This window comes from Phalaenopsis equestris, unplaced genomic scaffold (genome assembly GCF_001263595.1).
Source record: "Phalaenopsis equestris unplaced genomic scaffold, ASM126359v1 Scaffold000350, whole genome shotgun sequence".
Taxonomy (NCBI): Eukaryota; Viridiplantae; Streptophyta; class Magnoliopsida; order Asparagales; family Orchidaceae; genus Phalaenopsis; species Phalaenopsis equestris.
In genome coordinates, this window is record NW_018164792.1 from 41,837 (window position 1) to 69,594 (window position 27,758).

At 33.1% G+C, this 27,758-nt stretch overlaps 1 protein-coding gene across 2 annotated transcripts; it reads left to right on the plus strand.

Moving 5' to 3' along the window:
- On the plus strand, positions 1-27,758 carry LOC110026099 (pectin acetylesterase 12-like). 2 transcript variants are annotated; one of them, XM_020726891.1, is made up of 13 exons: positions 1-301; positions 374-582; positions 16,054-16,136; positions 16,320-16,455; positions 16,576-16,649; positions 17,935-18,021; positions 18,101-18,225; positions 18,361-18,421; positions 18,607-18,660; positions 18,738-18,815; positions 19,309-19,414; positions 19,509-19,654; positions 27,378-27,758. In XM_020726891.1, the coding sequence occupies exons 2-13, from the start codon at positions 414-416 to the stop codon at positions 27,492-27,494; spliced, it is 1,236 nt and encodes a 411-aa protein (XP_020582550.1). In that variant the 5' UTR covers positions 1-301; positions 374-413; the 3' UTR covers positions 27,495-27,758. The 2 variants fall into 2 exon arrangements, with proteins under 2 accessions (XP_020582550.1, XP_020582551.1); XM_020726892.1 differs by having other exon boundaries at positions 16,320-16,449.

Here is a 27,758-nt window from a genome sequence, read left to right on the forward strand (position 1 = left end):
CCTGTCGGTCTGTTACCTACGGATAAAAAACCAAGCTACAAATCGTCGGCAAGAAGGTTTATCTCTCAGTGCGCGCTCTTTCTGTATCTCACTTTCGCATGGAGTGAAGGTAGAGTCACTTTCGCACGGAGGCGCAATAGAGTTCACTCGGCAGAAGTTGCTTCGACTTTATCTCTGCTAAAGTCTCTCTGAGCTGAGAAGAGCAGAGACGTTTTTTTTATTCTTCCACTCGGGCATAACTCTTTAACCTTGTTTCAGAAAGACAACCCGCTGCGGATGCTGCTTTAGAACGTATTTCCATGTAAGGAAATTTTGGGCATAATATGCTTCTACAATCCTTAAATCAACTCTTTTTTATTTTGTACCTTCGCAGATTTGCTTCATCTGTTGCATTTTTAGCCCACCCCAACCCCATGAAGTATTTCTGGATTCTTAGCTTTTTTAGTCTGCTGTTGGTGGGTTGCTCTCGCGGCTTTGATTTGAATTGGACGGAGGTGGTCTTCAATGGCGAGGTGTCAGTCGGTGGGTCTCCGCTCTTCGTACCACTGACTCTGATTCAATCGGCTGCAGCTAAAGGAGCTGGTAATAGAGCTGACCCTCGGTTTTTTTTTTCCTGATACCTCACTGTCGTGTTCTATGACCTCACTTCCAAGTTATTCTAGTCATGGTTGTGAAAAGTTAGATCTGTGTTATAATATCCGGATAGCGATGCCTTTTTTTATTTTTTGTTTATCTTTTTATTCACAGCGCATAAATCTCTCAAGTTTATTTCTTTTGTGACATTTTCTTATAATTTATGTTCTATTGTATTTGTGGTGCTAGTATTTTGTTGCAACTTTAAAGTTTTAATTTTTTGTGTCATTGATTTTTTTTATTTGTACAGGTGACAACGAAATCACAGTTCCAAAAGTAAGATTCACTTTTTGGATAAGTTTACACGAATCACAGAACTCAAGATGCCCTAGAAAGATTAAGGTTCTGTTTGGGACAATAGTAGCTTATCCAGATAAACAAATTATCCAGCTTATTCAGATAAACAACTTATCTTGATAAGTTGATCTGGATAAGCTGACTGGCTGTTTAATGTTTGCATTTGAAAAATAGTTGATTCGTAGGTGTTTCTGGATTAATAACCATTCTGTTCTTGATCTGGATAAGTTAACTAGCTGTTTTGTTTGTGCGTTTGAAAAATAATTGATTTGCAGCTGTTTCCAGATAAATGACCGTTCTGCCACTGTACAGTTGTGCTGTTTGCAACAAGACTATAATGACTATATATTTCATAATTTAGAACAAAAAAAATCACTTCATAATAATACAAAAAAATATATACACATAAGTTAAGAGTGAGTATCAAAAAACCTAAAAAAAGAAAAAAAACATATTAAAAATAAAAATAAAAATATGATAATATTCATTTTAAAAAGTAGAAGAAGTATATCACAAGCAATGTTGTTCTATAGGGATAATATCAAGCACATCACTATTGACAGTGAAATCGACCGGACAGTCTGCCCACCCGAAGAAGCAACACTTCTCATGACTATATGCCCACCGCGGTCATCTGTAGAACTTTCTCCCGTAGTTATGTGCCTGACGTGATGTCAGTAATGAAGTGTATAGTCCGCAGCGGCAGAGCACTCGTCGGGAGGTCCCTGAAATCCTAGAGCTCATCTTCCTTCAAAGATATAATTGAGCATCTATTAGTCATAGCAGAGATATGAAATTCGTTGGATAAATATACAAGGAAATAAAAATAAATGAAAACTATTCAAGCATAAATTAACCAAAAAAATAAGTGGGCGTGGGGGCTTAGAGAACTCACTACACCAACTAACGAATATGTTGTTACAAGAAGATAATAGACCTTGTAAAAAAATAGGGTTTTTGGTTGACTTTTACCTACTTAAAACCAATCTCGTGTGTGTCACATATGCATATCACCAAAGAAGACCATCCAGAAGATCCTAAAAAATTATATCGACCAAAATACAAGAGGAATTTGATTGTCTTCATTAGAATTTCATATATAACACCAACCAATAGCGACTGACAGACCATTCGAAGAACCCATAAGGTCAAATGTCTCATCGTCGACCTCACAAGCTCACAAAAAAGGCAAAAAAACAATGCAAACACATGAAAATTAGAAAATTAATAATATAAGCAGACATGGGGGATCAAAGACTCACTGCACTAACAAACAAATCTGTAACTACAAGAAGACAGTAGACCTTGTAAAAAAAATAGAGTCCTTGGTTACCTTTTACCCATTTAAAACCAACATCGCGTGTCCCATATGCGTATCACACAAAAAGGCCATCCAGAAGATTTTCAAAAATCATATCGCTGAAAATATAAGAGAAATTCAGTTGTCTTCATTAGAATTTCACATGCGACACCAACCAACAGCAACTGACAGACCATCCGAAGATCCCAGAAGGTCAAACATCTCATCGTCGACTTCTCAAGTCCATAAAAATAATTAAAAAAAACAAATGAAGAAAAGCTCTTTCAAAATGTGAATAATATAAAATCAATAGTAACATAGAGTCTAGAAATTAAAGATGAAACTACCGGTCAACATCCAATGATAACATATGTGATCTGCTCTCTCAAAGCTGTCATTTCCACTGCACCATCATCCTGAGTTTCAAATTCAAATGACTCCCTCTCTGTCAGTGTTATAGACTGTCCGACGTGAAATTCAAATGCTTTCAAATGGGTCTTGCATCTGATCGTCGTCTGCTATAATGAAGTCTGGATTCGATCGAGAGTAATGCTGTTGAATATAGTTGTGGAGCGCCATCGTGGCCACCACAATATGTACTTTTTTTTGAAAACGGGTACGTTAACATATCACGTAAGACGACTCTTTTTTCTTCCATGCCCTAAATATTCTTTCAATCACGCCGCATATTGTTAAACATTTCTTTTCTTCCACATGTAACACCGTTTGATCTCTTAAAATCTGCAATGTGGTATTTTGTTTATGGAAATAGCTTCAGATACCCCATCTGTAAGTGATATCCAACATCGACCAAATAATATTTACTTATTTGGAAAATCAATATTAGTAACATTTGATAAAAATACTAATGCGGTATATAAATGAACGAAGCTAGAGGTGGGTGAGGGAAGTTCTGTTTATTATTTTTTGTCGTATAAGCAAAATGTCGATTATCATGTGCACTCCCTCCCCATCCGATTATCACAAATGTGAAACACATGTTGAAGTCACAAACGACCATCACTTTTTTTGTGGGTGATCCACATCGGCCAATGCACACGATCTTTTCATGGTTGGGTAGTCGTGAATCAACGTGGGTATCATCAATGACTCTAATACAGTTCTATTAAAATAGTTAAAGATGTTATTGTTGACAAACTAATTAGATTAAGATGTGAATGTAATGCGTGAATTAAATTTACCTTAAAGAATGACAATTTTTGCAGGAGTCGTCTCGGATGATGGATCCTCCGGTCTAATTATCTATGCCGCTAAATTGACTAATGCTTTCGGACACACGAAGAAATTTTGGCTGATTGTCTCAGATGAATGCTGGAAACGCTCCATCGCTTCTCTCATTGATTCATTCAACGTTAGAATGTAGAGTGTATTGCTAACACCTTCCTTGTAGTCGTTTTGGAGGAACTGTTGAGCCCATGGTTGTTGTGAAGTTCGTGGAGGAGATCTAAAAAAATGGGTACTGACATGCGGAATATATTATTGAACATTGTGGGATGTCCTTCTAGCATCTCATCGTCCCATTTATCATCAATGAAGGACAATGTCATGCATGGAGTTCGATCCACGACAGAGCGGTAGCATTCATACAATATTATCATAATCACCGCAATAACTCTATTTGAGCGAAGTCGCTGCCAATCCATTCTGCAAAAGAGTTTTGTTAATATTCATGAATATCTGCTTGCGGTGATATAACAACATGAAAATATATAAAAAACTTAATAGTAACTGCTCCATATTAGAAATAACGTGCCATCAAACAATGTCATTACATAATCATTTATCTATCGAATAGTGTTATCACAGAGTTGTTTTTTCATAAACAAAAGTAAGTATTGGACACGGATCTTGGGGCACAGCTTTATGAATATCTGCCTACGAGTCGGGTCCTTAGGTAACTTAACAGAGTTTAGATAGAATGTCGAATTAGCCAAAAATCCAGAATGTGAATCTAAAACTCCAAGAAAGTCATCTATGGTGGTGTCATTTGAAGGACCAAACCGAGCTGCACGTACTTCTATTAGCTTATCTATTGAACTTCTGACGAAAGAGTCTTTTTCATTTTTCCTTTTCTCCACCCTGGGCCGCTTTGATTGGCCCGTGGACTTGAGTTCACTCAAGTTTATGTCAGGTTTTCACCTGACCCAGTAACCTGTTCGGCTGCCATTTTTACACTATGTTTGTTACAACAATATCATGTTTGTACTTCACAAATTTATTTCATTCATAAGGGATTATAGCCATCCTATCTTCACCGGTCATTTCTTTGGCAATGTTGCTTACAATTAGAAATGTTACCGCTCCTTCACTTATAATGCAATCATACTTGAGTGATTGCAAATTTTGGGTTGCTAAAATAACATCCTAATAATGCATTGTGATTTCATTAGTGTTTATAGCCAAGTCCTCTTGAATTTAATTCAATGCAAGTGGGGAGTAAAATATTGCCAAAGAAATTCGTTTCAACATATCAACTTGTCAAAAATGACTCAATTGATCTATTTGGCCTGACAAGCTTGGCGAGCTAGTTTGTCCAACCAGTTTGGTCAATTAGCTCGACCAATGGCTCAACAAACCGTTGATAGCAAATTGGTTTGGTGAGTTCTCTTAGCTAGTCAAGTTGACTTCATCAATTCATCAAAGGTTTGGATAGACTTTGTCGTGTAGTGATTGATGTAACGTATCCATACCTAATCAAATCTATAAATAGGGGAGTTCACCTGAGGGTTATGGGATGACAAATTCCCTACCAAAATTCTCTGTTAAACCTACTTGATAATTAGTGAATTTCTCTACTTTTCTTCCCCATTTTATTTCTATTTCTCTTTTTTTTTTTTTAATTTTGTTCACCTTAACATCATTTTCCTAGGTGGTATGAGTCCACTAACGGATCAAAATTCAACAATTAGATATAATTAGTTTAGTGCAAAGTTTTGCAATGATTAACATTAGTTCATGTAGGTTTTGGAAGAGCGAAAATAATTATTCCTATACAATTTCATAGAAAATGATTACAAAATAACTAGAGGGGATGATTTCCCACATTTGGAAAAATAAAAAAATCGGTCATAATTCCCCATGTTCAAAGAATGAAACATGAATTATGACATCAATAATGCTACATTTTAGAAATAGGAAATAACTAATAATAGAATATACTAAAATAAAAAGTTCATAAAAATTCAACACCTTCCATGAAGTTGGAGTAGATATATATATATATCTTGCCCAACCTAGTTACAAGAAGCCAAAATCATGCCTGAACAGTCGTTTGGCGAAGATATCCATTATTTATTGAATAGTAGGGATAAATGAGATTCAAATAGTTGCAAAATTAATCTTCTCTTTTGTGAAGTGCATGTCAATCTCTTGCTTTGTGGAGATCATGGTGCACTGGATTTTTTACAATGCTTTTAGCTGCTTTATTGTTACATATAACTTTGTTGGTATACTTATCGAGAGCTGCAACTCTTCCAGAACTCTTATTAACTATAATATCCGACATACTCCATTAGCCATAGCCTTATATTCGACCTCAACACAATTCCTGTTTACCATATTATTTTTCTTACTTTGTCATGTAACCAAGTTTCACCACACATAGGTGTAATATCCATAAGTTGATCTTCTGTCAATAATTCAACCTATCCAATTTGCATTAGTGTACCCCTCTATGTTCTTTTATTTGGTCTTTTGAAAGAGCAAGTCTTTACCTGGTATACCTTTTAGATATCTGAGAATTTTTTTGATTGCTTCAAGGTGTTTCTCATAGGCTAGAGCATATATTGACTTACCAAACTCACATCAAAGGCAATATCTGGCCGTGTATGTAATAAATATATCAAGTTCCCAACTAATTTTTGATACATAATTGTATTCACTAGAGGGCCTTCCTTCTTATGTTTCAGTTTCTGATTGGGATCAATTGAAGTGTCTGCAGGTCTGCACCAACTCATCCCGGTTTCTTTGGGAAGATCAAGAACATACTTCCATTGGTAGATAATAATTCCTTTCTTCAATTGAGCAGCTTTTCATGCCAAGAAAATACCTCTGCGTTCCTTGTCCTTGGTTTTAAAAATAGATGATAGGGAAGTCTTCAAATGGTTCATCTCATGCGCATTTTTTTTTGGTGAGAATAATATCATCCACATACACAACCAATATGAATATTATCATTTTATTTGAATGTTTGAAGAATGTTGTATGATCTTTCTTTCTTGAGTATATCTCTGACCATTAACAAATAGTGTAAATTCCTCAAACCACGCTTTCAGTGATTTCTTCAACTCATATAGGAATTTTTAATTTACACACTTTTATGTTGAGCTTCTCACTAAATTCCGGAGGTCCATCCATATACACTTCTTTCAAGTCCCCATTAAGAAAGACAATCTTTATGTACAAATGTTGTAGGGGTCAGTCAAGATTAGCTGCATTTGATAGAAAAACCCCTACCAAGTTTAGTTTTGGGATTGGGGCGAATTTCTAAATAATCAATGCTAGAAAAACCCCTACCAAGTTTAGTTTTGGGATTGGAGTGAATTTCTAAATAATCAATGCTCTAGGTTTGAGTAGATCCCTTGGCAACCACTCGAGCCTTATACCCTTTTCGTGATCCATCATAATCATACTTGATTGTAAACACCTAATTGTAGCTGATAATTGTATTCTCTAAGTAGATTAATCAATTCCCGCATGTCATTTTTTCAAGAGCTTTCATCCCCTCGTGAACAATCTCTTCTACTGAGGAACTTTCAAAACATTCAACACAGTGATAGGAATCTCCATAAATGACAATTGTGAGGTAAATGCACGAAAAATAAGTGAGATATTTTTATATGACGCATAATGGGACAATGGATGCTAAGTGCAAGATCTTTTCCCAATGGAAAGGCTAGACTCATTAGTTTGAGATTCAAACTAGGCTCAGATTTAAGTCTAGAAGAATCCGAACTCAAAGAGCATGTGGACTGAAAAATGAAGTAAATGATTTGTGAGAATATTATATGGGAGTCTTTTTTCGAATGACATTCTTCCGAGAATCAACCAACCGACTAATCTGTTAGCTAGGTGATTCATTGCCTCCCTCTCCCATATGAATCTTCTCATGTAGCTTTTTGGGGCACAATAAAGCCAATTTCCATCCATAAAGGTAAGGTTCAGAGCAAAGAAAGAAGGGGGAAGAAGAATTGTCATGATAGAAAAAAGAAATAACTATGAGGAACCAGTGATTCTTTCTTTTTAAACTACATATATCCTCCATTCTTAAAAAAACATTTGATAGATTATCCAACCCCAAGCAATCTGGGATATTGACAGGGGTTCCTACTATTAGCCGGTCTTTGTTTAGCCATTTTGATAGTGGATGGCATTTCTTTAGCTATGCATCACACATTTCTTGTGGATCTAGCTTTCAACAACATATAACATGTTATGAGATATGTTGAAGTGGCTGGTTGCTTTCAACAACATATAACATGTTATGAGATATGTTGAAGGGGCTGGTTGCTTCGTTATATGCAAGTATGTTTCTTATTGTGGTTCACATTCATCCTTTTTGTGATCTATATTATGCGAGTTATAACAATTTTAGGGAATTTGTTCAGTGTCTTCGAGTTGTAATATTTCTTTTAATGATTGTGACAACTCTTATGGTATACGTACCACCATGGGGTCAGATGAGCTTTAAGGGATCCACAGTAATTATAAGCTTAGCAAGCACCATACCTATAGTAGGAGATACTATCGTGACTTGGCTTTGAGATGGATTCTCCGCAGACAAGGCTACCTTTTTTAATTTTCATCATTTACTCCGCAGGCAAGGCTACCTTTTTTAATCTTCATCATTTACTCCCCTGACTTTTAGTAGGTGTCAACCCTAGAATAAATAAGTCACCTTGGAAATAAGGGTAAGAAAAAATTTTAACCGCCTGTAAATGTACATCCAAAATGGTATTTCCTATCAATCCATGCTATTCTTCGCAATATACTTGAAAAAGAGGGAGGTGTACCCGCAATAAAACTAGTTTCTATATTAGTTAGCTTTGCCTTTTTATGAAAAGTATTTATGTGCGTAGTTCAAGTTTTTGACCGATTCACTAAGGAATATTTTGGTTGTTTTGGGTGGATTGTTTACTATTAGGTTGGATCAGATGTTAACCCATGGATACACCATTTGTTATTATTTGACAAATTTCTTCTTCTTTTTTTTATTCTTTGCCATAACGATCTTTTTGGGATGAGTTGGAAGAGTTCTAAATTCTTACATAGATGAGATTGATCACACCTGATTAGTGAAAAATTCTGACACTACTCATTTTTACATTGATTAGTGAGTCTTACACAATTTATTTACCAGCGAATGAGTGATTAGCCACATTGATATAGCTGAGATAGGGAAAGGAAAAATACTATAATTAAACTACAAGATAGGGTGGCTTAACTTTCCAATCTAGAGATATGTCCACAGAAGCCAACTTTGGAGTTCTAATCTTCCTTTGCCCACTAACTAGGAAACGAACATCTGGTCCTCCATCTATTTAGATTAACAGCCTCACACTAGTGCTATGACCAACACGTGCTTCTATACATCAACTGACATCAAAATAACTCCCTTCATGCCGCATCCCCTTAAGAAAACATAACTCCCATTATGCCTACCAAGCCTCCAAATAGACTCAAGCATCAAGTAACCAAATAACCCGTACATAATGAAATAGTGCGTCACTTGCATCTCTATTTTCACATCAAAAAGATTATCTTCCAGACTTCTCACTCTATTGAAATAGCAAAGCTCCTGGAATGTAACGGTTGATGTTTAGTCCTAGGGTAGTTAACAAGTTGCCCTAGAAATCGCCCAAGAATGGAAAGAAGAGAATGCGCAAACCCTTTCACATAACCCTCATAATGTAGCTCATGCTAACACCCTCTGTTCATTATGCTTCTAATTCACATAACAAAATTAGATTCATTTCATTTGACAAAACCTTATTAAATCAAATGTTATCACACTTTATTGCAAAAAACTGGCTTGCTTAATGGCGGGCTTGGCCTTTTCTTATTAATGGAATTGGCTCTTTTTTGTAATCCCCTTTCAAACATTACCCAATTCCCCATAAGGAAGGCCATAGGAGTTTTGTGAGTACCCATATCGTACACTGATAAACCTGACTTGGTGGATCAACCAGGGGCTGCTAGAATAGGTAGAGCGACTCTATCAATGCTGGAATGTGCTTAGTCTGTAAGTTGGGTATAACATTGAAAACATGAAAAGGGCAATACTTCCTCAGGGATGAAAGAGAATAATCCACTTGGACAAACGCTCCACTTTAGTTGGGCGACGTATGCTGGCCCATAATCTCCAGTAATTTTCTTGTGCTTTTCTAGAGCCCCAAAATAATTCTTGAACCATTTCTTTTGAGTTGTTCTCTAACATGAGTAGACAATATCAAAAATACCATTGTTGTGGTTTTTTTATTTTATTTTTTATTTTTTTTATGAACATCATGAGATAACATTGTCGGGACTTCAATATTAATGACTCAACACACTCTCTCATGATATAATATCGTTTAATTTGTATATTTGTGGATAAAAAAATGTACAATAACGTTTAGCAAATTGACAAACTTCATATTGAGACAATGACAAATTTTTATTCTAAAATAATTTGGGAAATAAGTATTTTAGATATTGAAAATTAGGGTGATTTAAATTTTAATGCTATAACATAATTTCATTGTCTTTATAAATGGAAATAGAATTTAAACCAGTACTTTGACATTATCCATTCGACTTGTCCATTGTCAAAATGGTAGAGTTCATTTTTTTCTGCAACTCATAAGAAGAAGAGTAGAAGTTAGATTGACAGTAACTTTACTAATGGAAACTAAATTGGTTAGATAAAAAACTATGGAGATTGATAATTTAAGTTTTAAACTTTGGTCTTCAGGTATGAGTCATAATGAAAATGGTGTAGATGTAATTATTGATATGAGTTTGAAAGCTAATGTTGTAAAAATAAATAGAATCAAAGATAGAATTATGGCCTTTAAAAGTATTGTTGATACTAATATTTTTATTGTTATTAGTGCTTATGCTTCTTAAGTAAGTTTATATATATGTTTAAAAGAAAAATTTTGGAATGATCTAGAGGAATTAATAAATATAATGCCTATTGAAGAAAAAATTTTTATTTGAGAAGATGTAAATGATTTATTTGAAAAGATGTAAATGAACATGTCGGTAGATTGGTAGAAGATTTTAGAAATATTCATGGTGTCTATGGTTTTGGGGTGATTAATGAAGAAGATAGAATTATATTAGATTTATCTTTAGCTTATGATTTTGTTATTGTTAGTACGTTATTTAAGAAAAGAGATGAACATATTACTACTTATAAGAATGAATTTAATAAAACACATTAATTATTTTCTTATGAAAAAATAAGATTGTTAAGAATATAAAGATTATAAAGTAATTTCAAGTGAAAATTTAATTACTCAACATCGATTATTAGTTTTGAATTTTAAGATGAATAATTGAAAGATACAAAAAATAATGAAACTTTATCATGAAATTAGATGATGGCACCTAAAAGATATAAATAAAATTATTTTTATGAATAAATTTCAAGATTTCAAGATTTTCATGAAGTTTATTCTTTGTAAGGTAAGGTAACAAATAATATTAAACTAGTGACTAATGATGTACTTGGATAATTAAAAAGGAAATATTTTTATAACTAAAAATAATTGATGGAATAATAATGTGCATAAAAAGAAAAAAATATAAGTTTTGCTGTAAAAGTTGGTTTAAATGTAAAAACTTAGAGTTGAGAAAAATGTAAGGTGGCTTGTAGGGAGTTTAATAGAACAATTTGTAACAATAAGAATTTTACTTTAGTGATCTTTATAATAGATCATGCACTAAAGATGGTGAAAAATATATGTATAAATTAGCTAAACAAAGAGAAAATAAAAATAAAGATTTAATTGAAGGAGTGTATTAAAGATGAAAATAAAAAGAAATGCTTTTCTTAGAGATAGATACTTAACATAGGTCATAAGCGGGTGAGATATTTTGATAAAATTTTCAATGAAGATTTTGAAAATATGATCGACCTTAATTATTCTAATATCGTTAACAAAAATAAAACTATTTATTTTTACCATCACATTCGTACAAGAAAGTTATGTAGGCTTTAAAGAAAATCAAGGGTAAAAAATAAGTAAGATTCGATGATATTCCAATTCACAAGTGTGGAAATATTTAGGAGATTTTAGAGTTTCTTGGCTTGTTAAACTCTTTAATATTATTTTAAAAACTAAAAATATGCATGTGGAGTAGAGTAAGTGTATTTTGGTCCCTGTTTTTAAGAATAAATGAGATGTACAATAGTGTGCAAGTTATAGAGGACTTAAGTTAATGTTTCATACATTAAAACTATGGAAGGAATTGAACATGTGTTAAAATGTGATACACATTTTTTATAATCAACTTGGATTTACGCCGAGCAAGTCTATTATGAAAGCAATACATTTATTGAGAAGTTTGATGTAGAAGTGTAGTGAGTGTCAGGAGGATTTACATATAATTTTTATCATTTAGAAAAAGCTTACGATAAGTTTCTAAGAGAAGTTCTTTGGAGAATTCTAGAAAAGAAAAGTGTTTATATGACTTATATTTAAGTAATTAAAGATATGTATACAAGAGTTTTTACTTGTGTTCGAATAAAAAGAGCATTGATCAAATATTTTCTTAATTCAGTTGGATTGCATCAGGAATCGGTTTTAAGCCCTATCTTCTTGCTTTAGTTATGGATGCTCTTATTGGACATTTATAGTAGGATGTACCTTGGTGTATACTTTTCATTGATGATATCCTTCAAGTGGATAAAACTAGAGAAAGAGTCTAGGAAAAATTTAAATTATGGAGGTCTACATTAGTGTCTAAAGACCCTCATTTGAGTAGAATTAAAACTTAATACATGAAATGTAATTTTAGTAGTAGTAGATCTAGTGATAGAGTTGTAACAATGGGTGATCAAATCATTAAAAGTTATGAATACTTTAGATATTTTGGGTCTATTATTCGAAGTGATGGTGATATGGATGGGAAGGTTATTAGTAGAATTCAAGTTGGTTGGTTGCAGTGGAGGAATGCGTCGGTCCTACTGTGTGATAGAAATGTATTGCTTAGGCCTGAAGGAAAATTTTCTAAGATGGGGGTGAGATCTGCAATGCTTTATGGTGTATAATGTTGGCCTTTAAAAGAGAAACATGAAACTATGCTAAGTGTTGCTGAGATGAGAATGCTTAGGTGGATTAGTGGCTTGAAACTTAGAGACAAAAGGCGAAACAAATGTATCCATGAAAGGGTTGGTGTAGTTCTAATGGTAGGTAAGATTAGAGAGGTTGTCTTAGATGGTTTGGTCACAATCAACGCCAACCATTTGATGATTCAGTTAGGAGAGTAGATATTTTAGATTTGACTTACGTTAGAAAAGCTAAGGGTAGACCTAAATAGACTTGAGCATATTATATAAAAAATTATTCTAATTTATTAGAATTAAGTGAAAATATGATACTCAATAGGGCTTAATGGAGAAAAAGATTCATGTAGCCTACCCTATTTAATGGGATAAAGGCTTGTTTCTGTTGTTGGTTTTGTGGACAAGAAGTTGCATGATAGATTAGGAACATGGAGAACATTGAGAAAGGTTAAAAACAACGATGAGAGTTTAACAGTTTCTATCCCGACAATTATCAAGAGTGAACCATCAACAATTTTGACCTTTTTTTTGCCTGCGCAAGATCTATTGGAGGAAAATAATTTAGAAAAATCAGCCATGAGATCAGTTGCACCGTAATAAATTATCCAAGAATAAAAATTAAGAATAAAACCTAAAAAAGCACTGGTTAAACAATTACCCTTTTCTATTAAAGACTAAGATAGAGTCGAGAACAATTTTGGAGATTGAAACAATATGTGCAAGTGATTTAATTGCTCATTCGTGAAAGGGACTGCATTCAAGTTAGGAGTCTATTAAATTTCTTCAGCAGTCGCTTGATAAGCTCGACCTTCATACTTGGATTTTAAGTTCTAGTTTGTAGGTTTATCATGAAGTTTCCAATATATCTTCTTAGTGTGCCATGATTTTTTGCATTACTGGCACCATGTTTTCTTATGCCTTCTTTGTCAGTGTCAACCCTTTTGACATAAGAGTTGAGTTCTTCTGTTCGATGCCACAAGAAGATTCGGTCTTGCACAATATAACTTTTTCTTGACTTTTCCCGTATAGCTTTAGAAAAATCTTCTTTAGTAGAGTTTAGGGGTTTCCTACTAATGATGTGACCTCAGACTTTATTTAAACTTCAACTATGGTGGGCTAGGAACATATAGACTTGGTCATTTTTTTCTCTATCTATGGCGAGCGTAATCATTCAAATTCTCTCGAATGTCATCATGACATTGATCAAGTTCCTACCATAATGATTCAAACTTGTTATAATACTTAGTCATCACAGTCACTTTATTTTGATTTTCAATGTAGAGTTTTCTATAAAAAAATTGGGATGAATTCTTCAAGTTTGAATAAAGGTCTAGAGCAACCCCTCTGATATCTCGAGCTGTGGGATGAAATAGATGTGACCCATAACACGGACACAACCATGACATGTCATGCTATGGGGACACAACATAATTGAATGATATAAGACACGACACGTCATGGCCATGCTTTTATGTTTAATTAATTATTAAGATAAAATATATAATTTTTTATTATTCTTTATTAAAGACATTATAAAATAAGTTATGTAAGAATAAAATTTAATTTCATACATTTAACTTGTACTATAAAATCTCTTATAAAAATTAATTTTCAAAATTAGATATATAATATGTTTCAAAAGAATTCATCATAACTTATCTACTAAAATTTTATAAAATTTTACGGTTACAATGAGAAAAATAACTATTGCTTGGCTTCGCAACTATTGGATGCATCTTCAATGTTCGATTTTAATGAATCTATGAATCACAACACGAACACAGGGACACAAACATGACATGCCAAGATACAAAGACACAATATTGAAAAAAATAAGACATGACATGTCATGGACACATTTTCATGTTTAATTAATTATTAATATAAAATATATAATTTATTATTATTATTTATTAAAAATATTACAAAAATAAATTATGGAACAATAAAATTTAACTTTCTAAATTAACTTACATTATAAAATCTCTTGCTTATAAAAATTAATTATCAAAATTAGATATCTAATATATTTCAAAATAATTCATACAAACTTATCTACTAAAATGTTAAAAAATCTTATGATTGCACTGAAGGAATTACTAATGTTTGACTTCGACAAATATTGTATGCACCTTCAATACTTGATTTTAACGAATGTTAGAGGGAGCATTAACATGAGAGAGGAGACTATTTCGACTATGAGGTATAATTAAGGCTGCTTATATCTATAATTTTTTATTTCTTGTGTCGTATTTTCTGAAATTGTGTTAAGCTCATGTTCAATGAAGTGTTGAGGTGTATCTCAGACGTGTTTGGGCCCGAAAAAAATTAAATTTTAGTGTGAAAAAAGTGTTGGATAAGTGTCAGCGTCCTATATGTGCCTGATGTGGGTACACTGCTTTTTTAGAATTGTCAACGCTACATAGGATGTGGCTTTCCAATATAAGTTCCATGGAGTTGATGATCTAAGTCATATCCAGAGAAATTTTGGACCGCCATTTTTTCAGATTATGATCGTTAACAATAGGTTTTGAATTTTCTCTAGTTAAACACCCAAGTTTTCATTTCACGTTGATCACCGTCTTTATGGATTAAGCTCATTCTAGGTAGTTGTACCTGTTAAGTTTTATAAATGTGAGATAAAGATGTGAGTTATGGGAATATTAATCTGCCAATACAACCATGAGAGGAGCTATAGGGTGAGGTGATTTGGTTTCTGAATTATTGGAGTCGTTCGATGTGGTAGGATTTTTTTGGATTCCAGACAACCATGCTGACTTATACGACTTCCTTAGAATTTAAGACAACTAGCACATGTGTAGTGGATAAAGAAAGATGCTCTGATTCTTGTACAAACTCAACTTGCAATCGATGTTAGAGCAAGGGGTGAGGAGTTTTGTTCCAGTAACAACCGTACAGAACGAAGAAAAATCGCATGAGGTGGAATAGGACTTGCAGACTAAACTCGGAGATCGACGTTTGAGTTGAAGTTTCCAGGTGTTGCCAAAGAAAAGTCGTGAATGACTCAGTAGAAATTATAGTTGGAACTCTCAAACGAACGTTTGAGCCCTAACATAGTGTATAACAATCGCTTGTAGATGCACTTTTAAAGGGTTTAAAACACAATTTCAAAAGCGAATCATTGCTCCGATACAATGTAGGTTTTGGAAGAGGAAATAATTATTCATCTGCAATTTCATAAAAAATGATTACAAGAAAAATATGGTGGGGTGGCTCCAACATTTGGAAAATAATAAAATCATCCGTAACTCTCAATGATAAAAGAAGGAAACAAGAATTATGACATACCAATAATATTACATTCTAGAAATAGAAAAACATAATAATAGAATATACAAAAATAAAATCTTCCTAAAAATCTAATAGTTCATTTTTTCTGTTAAAACATGTTCTCCATCTAACCTCACAATTCTTGGATGTTAAAAGTTATGATGTTTACATTTACTCTTTCTAAGACTTAAGGAATATCTATTATCTTTTTGTTAACTACGTAATTTGATTGGTTCAGTGTGTTTGGATGGGAGCTTGCCGGGTTACCACTTTCACCAAGGATTTGGAAATGGAGCTAATAGTTGGCTTGTTCAATTAGAGGTTAGAAGAATAAAGTGAATAATCACAAATATTGGATTTAATTACAACTTTCTCATTGTAATTTGATGTTTTTCTCCGATGCATTTTTATGGCTTTATCACATAAAAAAATTGCCATCTTTCATTTGAATATTCCTCAGACTATAAATCTCAATTGGCATTTTGTCTTAACTAAACACCACAGGGAGGAGGCTGGTGCAATAACATTAGGACGTGTTTTTACCGTAAAAAAACCCGGCGGGGTTCATCAAATTACATGGAGAAACAGCTACAGTTCACAGGAATTTTGAGTGATAAACCTGAAGATAATCCGGGTCGATGTTAACCTCAAACTATATATTTTCTGTGTTTAATGATTCTTTCCTTTTTTTATTACAGAATTTAAATGGAACTTTTCTCTTGGATTTTGTGCATAATGGTCATAAACATAACATATGCAGATTTTTATAACTGGAACAGAGTAAAGATTCGCTACTGCGATGGTGCATCTTTCCTTGGTGAAGGCTACAATATGGTTTGTATTCATTGTATAGTATTTTTGCTCATCCGAACTTTTCTATGTTGTAGTAGGGATGGCCCAAATTTTTAGTATGCTGGTGCACGTCAGAATGCGAAGATTTACCAACTAGAAATCAATTTTTTATTGACTGTTTTCTTATATGATATAATTTGTTATCTTTATGTTTTTGATGGATTAATTTATTAATATCTAGATATAAAAAGAGTTTAACCTAAACAAATGAGGAGGATCTTTGAATATGGAATAATATTGATACGAGAATGCTCTTTATTACTTGCAAAAGAACCAAGATAATTAATGGTGCAGCATTTTAAAATCATCTCCTCTTTTGATTATGTAAAAGATCTCCCTGTGACCTATGCTTAAATATGGCGTTTTACTTGTTAATTGCACATCGATTTTCGTTTAATTTACATTAAAATGGCCCTAGACATATAACTCGTCATTCTTATTATTTATTATTTATTATTTATTATATTTTTTCACCCGAGTGATTTTATCTAGGCTTCAAGAACTCTACATTTGACTCCTTGAAAGAATAACTGTCATGCATGGATCAACAGCTTTGCAGCAGCGATCTAATTTATGGGCTTATTAATAGATTTTTGATTAAAGAAAACTTAAACTATATTAACTTCTGAATTAGTTCCATTGTAACTTGATAATTATAACTTCTATTAAGCTGTCATCTGGTATTGATATATTTATATCTAATTCTAAAATCAAACTTTCTATCTCACTATTGTAACAAAATGCTACAATTGTTGTCCATTATATTTAATTTAAAATGATATGCAAGATTTCTAACTTCTCTTAGTAGTCAACAGTACATAAGCGCAACAAAGCCGTTGCAAATGTGCCATAATAGTGCTACAATTTTTTCTTATGCTTATTTTAATTGAATGTCAGAAATCTTGATGTCTTAATGAGGGTATATCAATTTTTATGCTTATTTTAATTGAATGTCAGAAATCTTGATGTCTTAATGAGGGTATATCGATTAAGTGCCAAATTCTCAAGCTTAGCAATTTGCCTTGATTACCTTGTAACCTGAGTTCAATGCTTTTTATTTTTGTTTCATCACGCTGCAGCAGTTTTTGTTCAGACATTGCTATGCCTAGTTCTGTCCCTATACGAGTACTTTTTCATCAGTTAACTCATGTTTCACTTAAGAGTTTTATATTCCATACCACTGGTTGTGTTTAACGGATGCATTTGTTTTTTGCTCATGTCATTAAAATATGGCTCTACTACTCAAAATTGGCTGGCATCTTTTTAGGCTGCAGGCCTCTACTTCCGTGGTCAACGCATATGGTTAACTGCTATGGAAGAATTGATGTCAAAGGGAATGCGTGAGGCTAATCAGGTTAATTTTATTGCTTCTGTAATGCATTTTTTTTCATTATCTCCGTTTTTACCGTTATACAATTCATATGTGCTTATAGGCATTTCTTATTGGATGCTCTGCGGGTGGTATAGCAGCTATACACCATTGTGATGAATTTCACGCATTGTTTCCAGGAAGTACAAAAATCAAGTGTCTTGCTGATGCTGGAATGTTCCTTGATGCGTATGTATTCCTTGGTGAAAGCATGCTAATTTCCATTTGTTTGCCTATTTTACCTTAATAATTTGTCGCCTAGATTTGTTATGCTTCAGTGCTGTTGTAGTCTTAATAGACAATTAATATATTCTGGCACGACAGTGTTGATGTGGCTGGTCGACGCACCCTGAGATCCTTTTTTAGTGGAATAGTTAATTTACAGGTACCTATGGCAATTTGCAAGCCTTAGCTTGCTTTGAGACTCCTTGATTTTACGCTTTAATATGTTTATTTGATGAATGGAGTAATAAGAAATTTGGCTGCAGATATGGCTTCTTCTACATATTGCCTGTTTTATTTGTTTTTCTCTTCGAATTCTGCTTGACAAATAATTGATTGGGTAAACAGGGGGTGTCAAGGAACTTACCTGGAACCTGTACTTCGCACCTGAATCCTACTTTGGTAATTTTGCATCTCCAAGAACTAAGTTCATTAGAAATGGTAAGACCAGTCATTGATATTATCATTTTTCTTTGCAGTGTTTCTTTCCTCAGAATGCCCTGTCCGATGTTCGGACCCCACTTTTTATTCTGAATTCAGCATATGATGTATGGCAGGTACATCACCACCCAAGTAGAAGTACTGTGCTGCATTTATGGGGGCATTTACATTTATACCATCCAAATCTTTCATACCATATCAAAAATACCAATGTTTACGTTTAACAATTGAAACACTTCTTTTCATGTATATGCAGGGTGCCATATATGTAAAAATTGAAGTTTAGGTGTTATATATTTAAATACATAGGAATTAAGTGACATGCATGCAAATATTCCTTTTATTTATTTTTAGTCCCTTGGTATTGTGAATAAAATAGGATGCATGGAGAAAAAAGGATACATGTAGCCGACCCCATGTAGTAGGATTAAGGCTTTGTTGTTGTTGTTATTGTTGGTATTGTGAAAAAAAATACTGAATTTTTTCATTTTAATTTTAAGTTGCGGAGTTCCTAGTATTTGAGAAAATGATAACCTGAATAACCACTAGAATGATGAAAGCTTGAAATGCTGCCTTTGTCTGCTTTTTTTCTTTTACCTTTGGTTTCAGCTTCAGGAGAGTCTGGCTTCCAAAGCGGCTGATCCTCATGGTTATTGGCAAGATTGTAACATGAATAATGCAAAATGCAACACAGGACAAATCCAGTTTTTACAAGGTATCCGTTTTTTTATCTCTATTTAAGTTCATGACACTCAATACTTAACGTTCACTTTACTCAATGTTGCAGTTGAACTTTTCCTCTATTTTAGGCTTCAGGAATGAAATGCTTAATTCTGTAGAGAAGTTCTCGTCATCAAGCAAAAATGGATTATTTATTAATTCATGTTTCGCTCATTGCCAAAGTGAGAGGCAGGATACCTGGTTTGGAAACGATTCCCCATTTATTAGGAACAAGGTATGGTTATATTGAATTTTTTCATTCACGTTGAAGTTACTGGTCCCTATTCATACCAGGATCAGTTTTTTGTGCATCTACTTTCCATTTGAAACTGAAATTTTTGGACTTTTAATGAAATTTGTACCAAAGGCACGTGCTTGGTTTTTTTTTTTTTTGTCAACTGCCCGCCAAGCAAAATGAGGATTTATGTAAAATAGCTAACATAAATAAATGCAATCATCAAAAGACAAACTTCTAAAATAAAGAGGAAAAGCTCTAGTTTTAGGCGCTAAAAGTTTAAAAACTAAGCAAAAACTTAATTCGTTATTTTATTGATTTCAAAAAAAATCTTTCTATAATCTCCTACGGGCCTGCTATATTATATTCTTTCGGCTATTCCTAAGGTGTATTCTGTAAAGTGCGTTTCCAATGCTCTAGTTCTAATTCTATTCAAGTGGGTCCTTTGGTTTCATGCAGCTTATAGTTTTTTCTCTTTGGAGTGCTTGATTGCGCCAAAATGAATCATTAATAAAACTTTAGTTAATTTAGCAAAAACATGTGTGCTTGGGATCTATGCTTACCATCATCTGAATCTACCTGCAATTGTATTATATTAAAAATCACAAAGAAATAACCGTGTGAAATTGTTTATTGTCATAGTCCAAAAAGATCAATTGATCTAATTGATGCTCCCTCTGTTACATTTTCTTATGTTGCATTTGTAATTGCACATGATTTTTTGTGTTCTTTTAGTAGATGTATGAAAACATGATAAAAATGCTGAAGTTCTGTAAATATGCTGAAGTTGTGAATTAAAAGCATTACTCAAGAAATTATTTTGATTCACAGTTGACCTGAACGTTATGCAATCACAAAATACAAAAATTGCATACAAGGATTTTGATTACTTGGATGAATAGGGGAGACTTGTAGTAAGTTGGACACGACCTCATGGATGACTTCTTTTGAAGGCACTTTGATGAATAGGATGACTAGGAGAAACTTGCATCAAACCTCATGAATGGCTCTTTTTGAATACACTTGGTTGACTAGTGAAGATTTGACATTTGCCTTTTCATTAGATAGAAGTATATATTATCAAATAGCATGTAAGTGTAACACCCGAAACTCATAAAGCTAAACTTACAAAACATAGCAATAGCCATAACCTATAAGGTTTATTTTGGAAAAACCTTCGTACTAATAGCAAAGCTAAATACCATCCAAATATTGTTGTCCCTAGTAGGCAACCTTAATTGTTCCTTACAATCGTTGGATGTAAAATATGCATTTCCATGTGGTAATTCAAAAGAAGAAGCCTATATGGATTTTTCGTTTGTTTTAATAATGATTTCATTACTAACCATGGATGTAAGCCAAAAAAAGATTTATTTGAACTGTGAAACAATCTTCAAGTAAATGGTTTGAGAAGTTCACTGAATTCATAGAATGGATGAATTTTAAACAAGGAGATTACACTCTATTCATAGAATGTCTAATAAACGCAAAATTTTTTTTCTAATGTGGATGTCATAATTATAACGGGAGACGGTTTCAAAAAAAAAAAAAAAAAAAAAAAAGAAGAAAAGTCAATAAAGAAATTAAATACAAAGAACAGAGAAGGTTTAAATATTCTTGGAATTGAAGTGACCCACTGAAAGGTTGTGATATTTATCTCTCAATAAAAATACATCATAGCTCCACTAAATGAAACAAGAATGATTGAATTTCTGATTAACTGTCTGATTAACTGTTTTCACAAACTTAGAGAGGTAGGGGATGGCCCAGAAGTTGACAAGGGTTCGTATTAAAGGTTGATTGGAAAGCTTATTTATTTTCAGACATTACCTATGCTGTAAGTGGTCTAAGCTAATTTAAAATAAAATGCATTATTATGTCATAGAAAACTATTTAATACCTTAAAGAAAGAATGGGAAAAGATCTTATTAAAAAAAGAAGATGGACTTTGAAGTACACATATGCTGATTGGGTAGGATTCGTCATGGATAAGATGTTTACTAGTGGTTATTGCATTTTCAAAGTTGAGAATCTAATCAATTGGAGAAGCGAGAAACAATCAGTCGTTAGATCTAATATTAAAGTTCAATTTTGGACAATAGCCAATTGATCTATGAACTATTATGGGTTTAAATTATCTTGTATGACTTAAGAATAAAATGAAAAAAAATTGGCCACTATTATCACATGTAATCCAATCCTACATAATTAAAGCAAACACATGGAAGTTGATCAGCATTTTAACAAAGAAAATTTAGAAAGTGGTTTGCACAAGAAGTCCAATCTGACATGATTTAATCAAACGTATAACATTAAATCGCACTTTTTCAAAGAATAATTAGAAAATGGATTGATATGTATTTCATATGCTCAAACACAATTAGTTGGCTGACATACTAAGCAAAGGATTACCAAGTAGTATATTTTTGAATATCTTCTCAAAATTAGGCATAAATATTATTTACTTTACAGCTGGAGGAGTATATGCAGTCTTAGAGGCTTGACAATCTATGAGCTGCAAAGCTGGAGGTCCATCATTGCGATTAATGCGACAATATGTTGGCCCTTACCGGGGGAAAATGTTTTTCTTAGATTTTCAAGGGAATAAATATGTGCAAGTTTTATAATATCTTTTTCATTATATTGTAATTAATAGTTTTTATAGAGGTATAAGTTATGAATAACAACTTATAATCCTATAGTACCAATAGATGTGCAGAATCCCTGATGAAATACACAATTTTAATCATTTATCCTCTCATAAAAATATTAGCACATAACATAAATATTCATATTATTCCTCATCACCCTAATTCATTTCATTCAGTGTTAAAACTAGAAAAGATGTATGGTCATATTGTAAGATTCTTGGCGTCAACTATAGGAGCACAAACTATACTCCAAATCATCATCCTAACCTTGCCAAATTTTCCAAGAGAGAAAAATGCCAATTACATGGCTTCTATATCAGTTATGTCAATCATGCTTATCGACCACACAATTTACCCAAACTAATGTGCTTGGTATCATAACCTCTTTACTCCGGGTAGAATGACATTGTCTTTCGATGATCTCAAATGTGAGGTAAGGTCTCAAATACAAGGTAAGTTTGTCAACTTACCCTATTGCAAGGAATCGTAGTTCATATATCAACCTGTGGATCAGTTTATTGTCATACTTTTTATACAAACTAACATAGCAAAATAGATTGTTTGCATCTCAAAGACATCATTTCATTTTGTTACAAGTTCATGTAAAATCAGTTATGTGGTATCCATTCATAAAGATTTCATGTAATATACTAATGCCATTTGATTCATCCTAAATGCTCCAACATTACAATCTGCTAAAACATGGCTTAACATCTTAAAGGAGTCATCCCATTTCAAATCATGCAGCAAAATCTTATTTGCAGTTATGTACATAAAATTAGAGAGAGATTTTAAGGTTATCACCATACAACATGCACTAACAAGAAAAATACCATAATCTCATCTGCACAGATAGAAAACCCTTGCAAATTAATATAAAGTACATGATTTGACGTTCACACACTTCATTCATCAAGCATTACATCTTTTTTTTTTTGCAAGTGAAAAAAATAAATAATTTAGTGTACATCCGACCTTGAAAATATTGGACGGTCTTTAATTTTCTCCTCAATCTCAAACATAAACGGATCTTCTACCTTCTTCTTCCTCAAACTTTTTCTTTTCTTTTTCTATGGCGAGAACACTATTCTTGTGTTTATTTAGGTTGTAGTGTGATTCTTCTTTATCATCTTTCATATTAATTTTTATTATATTGTTATAATTTTAATTTTAAGTAAAAGTTATCTTTTCACTCATCCTAATTTATTATTATTATTATTATGTTTTTAAAAGCCAAAAAAGATAAATTTAAGGTGACTTCTTAGTCTTTAATATTGGAACTCAATTCTCATTATTTTGAAGATGAGTTTCAAGATTGGTAACTCAATTATATCCCGTTCAAACAGACTTAGTTGACTCTCATTAAGAAGTGAAATTCAATGTTCCTTGTCACTTAAATATAAATAAATTATCCCCACTATAAATGCAAATGTAAGGCCCAACTATATAAAAAGAATAAATGTTAGATAAATATAAATCAATATTAATGTCGTTTGACACGAGCTTTCTACATACACATTTGAAGCATGCCTTTTGGGAAACCCACTTTCCCTTTGCTATTGTACATGGAGAAACCTTCATACAAACCCTACATTTTTATATACTCGACAACTAGAATTACTCTTTATGGCTAGGCTAGCTCGATATTTAATTGTTGTTGATGGAATCATTTCAAAACATACCTAGGTTTTAGTGGGTACGAGTGCTAGCGGAATATGCAAAAGAATTCTCAACCCATTTTCAAAATGGCTGTTAAAACAAGTAAGAAAACACAATGGATTAAGGAGAATTTAACAATGAACACTAAGAAAACTATGCCTCAAATAAACACTTCATGAACGCATACAATTCCCTAGAGAATTTAACAATGAAGCTCTCAAAATCAACCCTAGAAAGTCAAATATCCCTGAAGATTGTTGGAGAGGAATGAGAGCTAGTCCCAACTAGTAACTAGAGTCATCATCAAGGATTGTGGAGCGTTGTTGCTCTTATGATGAAAAGTCTATTTTTTATTTTGATTCACAAAAGTTATTTTAACTTAGCAAAAAACTAAGAAAACTTTTTGATTAATTGGGAAATATGTGTTTGATTTCACGCGATTAAATATTTTAGCCTAGATAATTACCCCACTAATCATCAAGCAAACTCGGTCAATTAAATGCTTAATTGATCGATACTTTCGAATTTTATTTTAGTGCCAAAATCTGTGAGTAAAGCTAATTATGGAATCTTATTGTTATTTTTATTTTTATTCTAGTTCACATTCCTATGTTGCCCAACTACATGATCCAACAAATTACTTGTTTAATTTGATTAGGGCCAATAACTTTACCAAGATGTGACCTTTTTTATGCTCAAGAAACTTGCTAGTTAATGAGAATCTTTTTTAATGATTTCTTCACATGCATTCTCAATAAAGAAAAATCTCATATACATCAATTATTTTCATCATAACCAAAATTTCGTTATTCTTTTTTTTGTTTTCACGTTTTCATCGAGTAAATTTGGAGTGCTTTTGTTATTTGGCAAGATACGATATATCCATAACAAAACAGCCTCTGTTTCAAACTTGCTTAATTTTTCTGACTTGTGTGGTTCCTTAACCCTCCTCACTTTTGTTATCACTCTCAAATGTCATTCTTTTTTTTTTTCCAATGCCATTTGAGTGAATTAAACACGAGAGAAGTCACAAGTTTCTCGCGTTATATTATCATATACATTGATACCTCATTTAGGTTATTTTGTTTGATTAAATGACAATTATTTGATGGTGTTTTATTCATACTTTGATTCAAGACTTAGTTCGAATATGAAACACAGGTAATTGGTATATAGAGAAGTTTAAATATATATTTAAATTAAATACATTGTAAGCAGGAGAGAATATCCTATGTTTTGTAGCACAAGGATATGCCTTGTAGTTGTTCAAAAGTTTTTTGCAAGTATCACATAAGTATTTGTGATGGAATTTTTTCAATTAATCTAGCATGGTATCTTGTTCTCCTTCACTATTTATATTACAATTTGAATGTCATCCTGAGTAATCAAGGATGATACTAATTTGAGTTTCAATCAACTAAGATGGCTTAGAAAAATTAAAGAGAACATTATTCATACATGAAAAAAATGTTTAATAAGGGTGGCATTCCTTTTATGCTGTTTCTAGCTGTGCCAATTCTTTGTGGTGGAAATTACTTAACGGCTGCATTTATATCATGTAACTGCTTCATAAAGATCAGCTTCATGTCCTCTGATTGCCTTTTATTTTCCTGAAGTTAGAGATAATGATGTTTCAGTTTTAGTTGCACTTTTGATATCATATGGTGTTAAGGTATGTCCGAGTATTGGATTTAGCTTCACAATGAATGGGTTGAAAACATCATTTGACTACTAGTTTATGATGCTCCATTTTGGGGAAAAATTTTCTATCAAAACCCGGGCGTAGCTTTATGCGCGGACTCCAATAATATGCCGTCACGTGTGCTACATCGCGATGGTTAGTTCGGGCTTGTTGAAGTGGAACTGCGGAGGTTGTTTCGAGATTATTTCGGGGTTATTGAAGAAAAATTCATATATTCCAATTCAATAACTTCGAAATAATCTCAATAACCCCGAAATAATCTTGAAACAACCTCCGCAGTTCCACTTCAACAACCCCGAAATAACACAGGGTTATTGAAGTAGAATATATGAGTTTCTCTTTAATAACTCCAAAATAACTCAGAAATAAACCCGAAATAATCTCTACGGTGTTATTTCGGGGAGGTTACTTCAGGATTTTTGAACTGGAACCACGGAGGTTATTTCAGGGTTATTACGAAGTCCACGATTCCACTTTAATATTTTTTAGGTGGGCCCGATATAACACACATGACGGTATATTATTGGGAGTCTACAAGTAGAGGTAATCCGGAGTCCGGACAGAAGATTTTTCCCCATTTTGGTGCCTTTGCCCCTATACCTAACAGGTCATATTGAAGTTGGTGATTCAATTAAGATAGGCTCATGTAGTTATTGGTGGCTGTGAGTCTTAATTCTTTCAATCATGGTTAAGGAAGGCTCGAGAGCAATTGCGCACGCCTTGTGATTGAATGGGACATCTAGTGCATGATACTTTATATTGATGGAAACCTTCTATTTAGAATTAGTAATTTATTTTAAGGAAATCTGTCATAACGGTAGTGGTGTGCTATTTAGTTCATATAAATAATTGAAGGGGTGAAAATCTTAGCGATGGAATCTTACTCAAACACATGCCTTCGCGTTGATCGTGTTGGACCATTCATGTTTCGGGCACAACTTTAATCTCCATTTAGCCAGCCTCCATAAAAAGGGATGGTGATAAAAATTATCTTTCAAAACAACAACAACAACAACAACAACAACAAAGCCTTAATCCCACTATGTGTGGTCAGCTACATGAATCCTTTTTCTCCATTGTGCCCTATTTAGTGTCATATTTTCATGTAGTTCTAATAACTTAAGATCATTTTTTATAAATAAGCCCATGTCTTCCTGGGTCTACCTCTGCCTTTCTTAACATAAGTCAAATCTAAAACACCTACTCTCCTAATCGGATCGTCAGATGGTCGAGGCTTAATGTGACCAAACCATCTAAGACGACTTTCTGTAATTTTGTCCGTCACAGGAGCTACACCAACCCTATCACAGATATATTCATTTCGCATTTTGTCTCTAAGTGTAAAGCCACTCATCCACCTAATCTTTCTCATCTCAACAACACTTAACTTAGTATTATGCTTTTAAATTATTTTTCAAAACATCATAATAAAATTGATTTTATGCTGAGCTCTTTTAGAAGTACATCTTATGTCTTATGATGCTGCCCCTTATTGAGGTGATTTGAAGGCATTGGTCATTTTCTATTCTTTTCATCGCTGCTATATATGAAGATCATTCATAGTTTAGATATGAACTCATCTTCAGCCTGACTCCTATTTAGGGAACCTACTTTTCCCTCATGTTGAAGCTATAAATACAAGAATGCCCAAATATTTCAGGCTATAATCCCTACAGGTTCCACTGATAACAAATTAACTAATGTCGTGCAGAGAATTGCAGAATCTGTTGGTGATTGGTACTTTGATCGGTCTCAAGTGAAGATCATTGACTGTCCATATCCTTGTGATCAAACCTGCCACAACCTTGTATTCAATGGAAGACATTGAATTCTCGGATAATACACCATTTGAATTTTCATATTCATATCTAAGCAGTGAATAACAGCTCCGTGCTCCGTGAGTTTTCAGGACATCCAGTCTGCTCACCAAGTGGAAGTTCCTTGCTTCCGATATCTGGAGCTTTGTTATTGTAGTATATGTTCCATTGTCAATGGGTTTGATTACTCCAAATCCCATCAGTGGAGTTCATTTTAAATTGGTTGAATTCGACACAGCAAAATTGGTTTTTATGAATAAATTTGCTGGATTAAA

Coding starts and splice junctions, on each gene's coding strand:
- LOC110026099 (XM_020726891.1), top strand. CDS start 414: ATGAAGTATTTCTGGATTCTTAGCTTTTTTAGTCTGCTGTTGGTGGGT. Junction 16,137..16,319: donor GTTGGCTTGTTCAATTAGAG/GTTAGAAGAATA, acceptor TAAACACCACAG/GGAGGAGGCTGGTGCAATAA. Junction 18,226..18,360: donor GCTGGAATGTTCCTTGATGC/GTATGTATTCCT, acceptor CTGGCACGACAG/TGTTGATGTGGCTGGTCGAC.